General features: G+C 42.3%; 1 protein-coding gene across 4 annotated transcripts in view; it reads right to left on the bottom strand.

Annotated features, from left to right (window-relative positions):
* Positions 1-1,414: 1,414 nt before the first annotated feature.
* The window catches only part of LOC126427234 (probable ATP-dependent RNA helicase DDX60), a 147,991-nt gene continuing 141,154 nt past the window's right edge, over positions 1,415-8,251 (bottom strand). For 2 of the 4 annotated variants that reach the window (XM_050089473.1, XM_050089474.1), the window contains exons 8-9: positions 2,228-2,373; positions 1,415-2,152 (exon numbers count right to left, since the gene is read on the bottom strand). In XM_050089473.1, coding sequence (XP_049945430.1) covers positions 1,856-2,152; positions 2,228-2,373 — 443 coding nt within the window. In that variant the 3' untranslated portion in view covers positions 1,415-1,855. The remainder of the gene's footprint in view (positions 2,153-2,227; positions 2,374-8,251) is intronic. The other 2 variants (XR_007576601.1, XM_050089475.1) reach the window with 2 other exon arrangements.

Here is an 8,251-nt window from a genome sequence, read left to right as displayed (position 1 = left end):
TGCTCAATGGATAGAAGCCACCCAGCTGAGTGAAAGTGTGGCTGTAGGTGCTACACAGACAAATCTTCTCTAGCCCATAACAGCATACCTTTACTAACAACCAAGTCCGTCTTCAAAGTAGACTCAACAGTTTAATATGACACCTACAGACAATCCTTTAGTTGACTGCTAGTATCACTGCGAGGCATTCGAGGTCGAAAGCTACTCACTGCTGAGGTCACAGTTGGTTATCTCACAAGCCAACAAACACAGCTACTACCGTGATGGACTAAGGGGCACACACCACCGTTACAGGAGTTAACCTCCGGCCATCACCATCCCCACCAATAACACAGTAAAAGCACTCCAGTCTACAATCTGCATCCATGTGGAGATAGCAAGAATGACACCGTGCCCAGGAAAATTATTTGGCCGAGTCTGGGAACCCGAGGAGGCAGAACAACTGCTTCCATACCTGGAGATTCCCGGTTCTCCTGCAGTTGTCTCATCTTTGCTGACCCGGTCCTCAGAAGAAGACAAATCAGTCTGGCATAATTTTTTGTTGTTCATGACATTCATCCAATAGCAGATGCAGCATTTACAGGCATATTTGACTGATATTATTTCATGTCATTGCATCTCACTGGTACCTTCCAAAGTGATCTAATTTATTTACTTGAATTCCATTGATATATGTATTGGTCACAAGGCCAACCATGGTCCTCCATCAAATGCATTGCACTATTAGTGTTATTTCCAGTATTAGCTTGTTACCCCATTTAGTTTTATATAGCTGTTGCCAGCACTTTGATACAATCACAAAATTGCTTAAGGAGTTTTTGTAATGTTGCCCAAAGTATACAATAATCTATAATTTGTTTCCCTGTGAGTTTGCTAATGAGTTTTTTGTTTAAAGAAAAGAAGCAGAAAGTGCCATATCATTCATAATACAGTATCCTATACACTTTTACGTCTGTTGCTTGAAAATGCTTTTCAGTAACAATACTGACAGATTTTACAATTGCTCAGGCATCCTCAGCATTCTAGTAGGGATGAGATTACAGCATGGTTCCTGGGAAGTTTTATATCGGTTCAAAGAACGTATTACACACATTAGCTTGTCAGGTCTTAGAAGAATATTTCCCAAAATTTCATCTTATGTCTGTCAGCTGCCTTATTCAGTTACTATTTCTCTCTGTTCTTGCATATTTTCAGCCTGTATTCATATGATTCCTGTGCTAAGCAAGTAACTGACTTATATCAGTGATTAATTACATTTAAGCTCTGCATTCACCTTGACATTGTCAAACAGGTCTGATGATGAAAGATGGTATAGATACTGTACATAAGAAAAAAGTGAACAAATGTTAATACAAAAATCCATTTTATTCCTAAAATATATCCTTAATATTTCATATTAAAATGAATTGTATCAATTTAATCTTTCCCTAAAACCATTCTGTACAAAATTAAAAGAAACTTAATATAAATATCATTTTAGTTTATAAAAAAACAGCATTAATATTTCATTTATCAAAACCAGCTGGATAAATTTAACTTTTTTCTGGAATCCTAACCACATAAATCACCATAAAAACCTTGGATAAAAAATAAAATACATCGATAAAGACATTACTTTGAGAAAATATTCAAAGCACATATCAGGGTAAATAACTCCCTGTGTGCACATTCACTGCAGTAATTACCTGATTTAAAATGTACATTACTTTTATCAAAGAGCAAAAGATTGTTAAGGCACATACTCCACATTTTTGTACTATTCACTGCAGTAATTACCTGATTTAAAATGTACATTACTTTTATCAAAGAGCAAAAGATTGTTAAGGCACATACTCCACATTTTTGTACTATAAATTCAATCCTCTACAATTTTGTATGCTTTATTAAATTTCTTTCTGAAATTTTCTGATATTATTCCAAATGTTTGTATAACTGCTCTGTTTTCATCAGCATCATCAAAATCTTGCAGACTTGTGTACACTGCTAACAAAACTAACAAAAAATCCTTCAAATAACTGAAGTCATCACCATGTCTTATTAAATTTTCCTTTAAAATGGCCTTCCGTATACCGTGATTATAGAAGTCCCACGCGTAGCTATTCAGACTCTGATCTACCTCAAATATTGGAACTATTTTTTTATCAGTAAATACCTGCAATTAAATAACACATGTTAGGATCCAAAAATTTAAATGAAAATTACGGTTTAACATTAGTACCCAATTTACCTGATGTCTCAAATTGGAGACAACATCTTTTTCCGAATAAAGTCCACTGTCACTATAGCCCGAGAGTGCAATGAAAGCTGAACAAATAACCCGTGGTTCGTAGTCCACCATCATTTCCTGCAGAAGGTGAGGCAACTCATTTTCTGCTGAAACAATATGCTGTGATTAAATAAAATACTACATTTTATACACACAGAAGAAACAAAAACACACATCATTGTGAAAAGGATAGATTGCTACTCACCATATAGTGGAGATGTCGAGTCACGGACATGCACAACAAAAAACTGCTAAACAAGTAAGCTTTTGGACAAAATGCCTCCTCCTGCAGCAGACACTACACACAATACATTTGCACAAATATAACTCACACTTACGTGAGGTTGCCAAGGCCAGATTGTGTGAGCAACTGAGCACGATGGGCCGAGCAATCTGTTGGTGGGGGTAAGGAGGAGGATGGGGGAGAGTAATGTGGTGCTTATGGGAGCATACAGGGGCAAGGTGGGGAGAGGGTACAATCAGGAGGTTAGATAATGGGGAGGGGTGGGAGAGGAAAAGGAGAGAAGTAGAAAGACTGTGGATGCATTGGTGGAATACAAGGCTGTGTAGGCTCGAGTGGGTCCCAGAGAAAGGGATGAATGACAGTGACTAACAAAGGTTGAAGCCAGGATTTACAGGAATGTTGAATATATTGCAGGGAGAGATCACACCTGTGCAATTCAGAAATGCTAGTTTTAGTAGGAAGGATCCAGATGGCATAGACTGTGAAGCAGTGATTGAAGTGAAGAACACTTGTGTTGGGCAACGTGCTTTGCAACTGGGTGGCCACTGTAGATCACACGACTGCTTTCACAGGCTGCCCTGCCTTCACGGAATACGTGAAACCTGTGACCGGACTGGAATATGCGGAGATGGCAAGATGTACGGGACACGTGTTGTGTCTAGGTCTATTACAGCGATATAAGGCGTGGGGTTGGGAGTAAGGACGGAGTGGGGATTTTTTTTTTTTTTTTTTTTTTTTTTTTAGTCATCAGTCTTCTGACTGACTTGATGTGACCCATTATTAAAATCCATGGAGAAGAAATAAAAACTTTGAGGTTCACCGATGACATTGTAATTCTGTCAGAGATAGCAAAAGGACTTGGAAGAGCAGTTGAACGGAATGGACAGTGTCTTGAAAGAGGGTGTAAGATGAACATCAACAAAAGCAAAACGAGGATAATGGAATGTAGTCGACATAAGTCGGGTGATGCTGAGGGAATTAGATTAGGAAATGAGACACTTAAAGTAGTAAAGGAGTTTTGCTATTTGGGGAGCAAAATAACTGATGATGATCGAAGTAGAGAGGATATAAAATGTACACTGGCAATGGCAAGGAAAGCGTTTCTGAAGAAGAGAAATTTGTTAACATCGAGTATAGATTTAAGTGTCAGGAAGTCATTTCTGAAAGTATTTGTATGGAGGGTAGCCATGTATGGAAGTGAAATGTGGACGATAAATAGTTTGGACAGGAAGAGAATAGAAGCTTTCGAAATGTGGTGCTACAGAAGAATGCTGAAGATTAGATGGGTAGATCACATAACTAATGAGGAAGTATTGAATAGGATTGGGGAGAAGAGAAGTTTGTGGCACAACTTGACTAGAAGAAGGGATCGGTCGGTAGGACACGTTCTGAGACATCAAGGGATCACCAATTTAGTATTGGAGGGCAGCATGGAGGGTAAAAATCGTAGAGGGAGACCAAGAGATGAATACACAAAGCAGATTCAGAAGGATGTAGGTTGCGGTAGGTACTGGGAGATGAAGAAGATTGCACAGGATAGAGTAGCATGGAGAGCTGCATCAAACCAGTCTCAGGGTTGAAGACTACAACAACAACAACAAACCACGGATTCCTCTCCTGTGCTAACTTCTTCATCTCAGAGTAGCACTTGCAACCTACATCCTCAATTACTTACCAAATGTATTCCAGTCTCTGTCTTCCTACACAGTTCTTACCCTCAACAGCACCCTCTCTCCAAATCAGTCCACCTGATTTTCAAAATTTGTCTGTAGCACCGCGAGGATATTTTTTAGATTCAGTTGGTGGGAGGATACCACCGTGGGAGGGGTTGGAAGGATAGTGGGTAGGACATTCCTCATTTTAGGGCACGATGAGAAGTAGTTGAAACTGTGGTGGAGAATGTGGTTCATTTGCTCCAGTCCTGGGTGGTACTGAGTCACAAGGGGAGTGCTAGTCTACAGCCAGACGGTGTGACACTGAGAGGTGGTAGGTGACGAGAGATAAGGCAGGGTAGATATCTTTCTGCACAAGGTCAGGATGGTAAGTTCGATCTGTGAAGGCCTCATTCAGACTCTCGGTATACTTCGAGAGGCACTGCTCGTCACTCCAGATGTGACAATCGCAGGTCTCTAGGCTTTATGATAGGACTTCTTGTTATGGAATGGGTGGCAGTTGTCAAAATGGAAGCTCCTGGTGGTTGGTAGTTTGTATACAGATGGAAACAATGATGTAGCCATCTTTGAGGAACAGGTCAACACTGAGAGAGACATCCCTCACCTGATTTAGATTCGTCGATGAAATCTTCACGATCTAGAATGAGGGTGCGGACACCTCTCCACATTCTTCCAGAGCCACGACACCTTCTTCCCAATTTGCTTCACTCGGTCCTCCCCAACCCGACAAGCCACCTTTTCCAATCTTGACCTCCACCTCAAAGACGGTTACACCAGTACCTCACTCCACGTCAAACGTACCGACCACCGCTAATACCTCCCGCATCCCGTTCTGTACCGAGAAGTCCCTTCCGTACCGTCTAGCCGCCTGCAGCTGTCGCATCTACGGTGACGAGTGGTCCCTCTCGAAATATACGGACCGTCTCACTTACGTCTCCACGTACCGAAATTATCCACCCCACTTTGTACGGAAACAGATCTCCTGCGTCTTATCTCTCCAGTCATCTACCACCTGCCAAAATCCCACTGTCCGGCCACAGAAGAGCACCCAGGACCGGAGCAGCCGAGTCACAGACTCCGCTAGGGTTTTGACTACCTCTCGTCATGCCCCGAGATGAGGAATATCCTACTCGGTACTTCCCAACTCTCCCACAGTGGTATTCTGCCACCTACCAAACCTAAACAATATCCTCATCCGTCCCAACTCCCAACGCTTTGCCTCGTGGCTTATGTCCCTGTGACAGGCCTAGATGCGAGACCAGTCCCATAATCCACCCACCACCACCTACTCCAGTCCAGTCAGAAGCGTCATCTAACCCATCAAATAAAGGTCACCCTGTGAAAGCAGTCACGTGATCTAGAAGCTCAGCAGCAACCACTGAGCTGCATGACGACTAATGAACTGTCTCTCAAGGTGAATTGCCACCGACAAACTGTGGCCGAGAAATAGCTTGACCGACCAGTTGCAGAGCACATTGCCCGAAACAATGTTCTTCACTTCAGTGACTTCTTCACAGCCTGTGCCGTCAGGATCGTTCCTACCAAAACTAGCATTTTCTAAATTTTGCAGGTGGAAACTCTCCCTGTAATACATCCTACATTCCCATAACTTCCTGACCTCAACCTTTGGGTCATTGTCTCTCATCCACTTCCCTGATCTCACTCCAGCACTACACAGCCACCAATGCAACCACAGTATTTTTACTTCTCTCCTTTTCCCCTCCTCTCCCTGCCCACAGTCTAACCTCCTGACTTGTACCTAGCCATACTAACCTCTCCCCACCTTGTCCCTGTATGCACCCACGTACACCACTTTACTGTTCCCCATCCCCAACCTGCCATCTCTCCCCATCCGTGCCTCTGCCGCCTCCTCTCCTTGTCCCTACCACCCAGATTGCTGTGTGTGTGTGTGTGTGTGTATTTACTCTGTAAGAAATCTTTGTGGCCAAAACCTTACTTGTTGAGCAGTCTTTTTGCTGTGAAGTAAGCTTGTCAGAAAGTAGTACAGTAAGTGCTAAAGAAGCTTAGTTGTATTATAGAAAAATCTTTTGTTGATAACAGGAGGGTCCTGAGGGAATTTACTGAAAATGTTGATTTGCATTTGCATTTGAACTAGTGAAGCTGAAGGAACGTGACATTTTTGTTTACGATTAGTAAAAGCAAAAATTATGGAGAAGCGAGGTCAAGGCTACACGTACGGAGAAGAACAGGTACTTGCAACGAAGTGGAACACATCTTCGAAGAGAACTACTCCGGCAATATAACTATTAACTATTATGAACTATTGTGCATGTAATGTAAGATATTCCAAGTCAGGAAAGGACAATCAGAACAAATGAAACAAGATTGATGAAATGCAAAGTGACTTTAAAGAAGCTGTCAGTATGGTGGCCAGGAGGGACAATCTAAGGGGAGCAACTGAATTAGTTGTCTTCATAGGTAACAGTATGTTATACACACGGTGAAGCCGAGGCGATGAAATTGGGCTAGCAGTGGCAGCAGAACTTGCTCTACAGAAAAAGAATGCGTTACTCTCAGCGAGAGACAGGGGAATAGTCCCACGAACAAGATTTGGGTGTGCAGATGAGGTGGTACGACCATTCAGAGATGTAAAAGATTTCAAGTGTTTTTCATGTGGGATGCGAGGGCATACTGCCGGTAATTGTAAATAGAATAACCCCGAGGGCAGTGTCCGAATAATGACAACTGAAGAATTTCCAAAATTCTGTTATCACTGTGACGAGCGTGGTCACAGGGATGTGGAATGCGGAGTGTGGTTAACGTAAGTGATGGATGTAGAGCTTAGCACATTTCTAGATAGCTGCAGGGAGAGTGACAGATTATGTGCACGGAAATTCTATCTGCCGGGTAACGGCGAACCGTGTACGAGTGCAAAAGACGTAATGTTCTTTAAATGTAAGTGAACAGGGCACTGTGCCAGGGACTACCACGAAGGTGCAAGTCGTGCACAAAGACAGTGCAAGTGCAAGTACATCGGGGAAAAGTCAGAAAAACTGAGACAGGTGGGCACAGTCATTTTAAATATGCCTACAGTTTGGGTAACAGACTACGGCCACAGACAGCGACTTGTCGATGTTGGGTCAAGGCCGGACGTCCCGCGTGACAGATTAATACAGATTTTATAACACGTCATACGATTGAATTAGATTATGTGGGAAAAGTGTTAAGAATTCAAAGGCAAGACAAACCATTAGCAGTAGAGGAGAAACCAAAAGGTTACGGTTTAGAAGCTGATCGAGAGTCCGACAGGGAAATAGGATCACGAGAGGAAAATGTCAAAAGTGGACAGTAATGTATCGTGGCGTAGTGAAAGGGAAATGGTTATCCCAAAAAGAAAAAAGGGGACTTTATGCAGGGTGTGTGTATAAGAGTTGTTAGTGAAATTGCAAAATGTAGAGTCATTGCAGTGAATTTTTCAGAGGACAAAGATCGGCTGAAGAATGTCAGGTGAGTGACAGAAGCATTAAAGGCACTAGTGCAAGTGCACAAAGTAAAAGGCAATAAAGAATCCTTGAAGACAAAAAGCTATATTAGTGCTTTATGGAAAAATCAAAATTAAATGCAGAAGCAAAAAGAGCAACAGTGGATGAATATGGAGATGTATCCTCCCAAGTTTCAGGTGACGGACAGCCACATACATCTGCAGTGAAGGATAGGATACTGATAGCACCAGATCACTCGCGGAAGGTGGTGAGTAGGTCGTACCAGATTCCGGAAGTGCACAGAGAGGTATTAAAAGAGCAAATTGAACAAATGCTGAAAGATCATAACTGTAGAAAGCAAGAGCGCCTGACATGCCCCGATATTGTTGGCTCTAAAAAAGTTAGGCGCAAGTGCCAAACAGAAGTGGAGTCGCAGTGCACTACAGGCAATTAAATGATACTACTGTACGCAATGCATTTCCTCTAACAGATATATCAAATATCTCGGACCAGCTACAGTACACAAAGTACTTCTCGGCACTCGATCTTGCGAGCAATACCGTCGAATGTTGACGGGTGAAAAAGAACGGAGAAAAAAATTGCATTCAGTTCGAACTACCAGAAA

Source organism: Schistocerca serialis, chromosome 11 (assembly GCF_023864345.2).
Source record: "Schistocerca serialis cubense isolate TAMUIC-IGC-003099 chromosome 11, iqSchSeri2.2, whole genome shotgun sequence".
Taxonomy (NCBI): Eukaryota; Metazoa; Arthropoda; class Insecta; order Orthoptera; family Acrididae; genus Schistocerca; species Schistocerca serialis.
The sequence above is the reverse complement of the archived record's forward strand: the minus strand, read 5'-3'. Positions and strand labels throughout refer to the sequence as shown.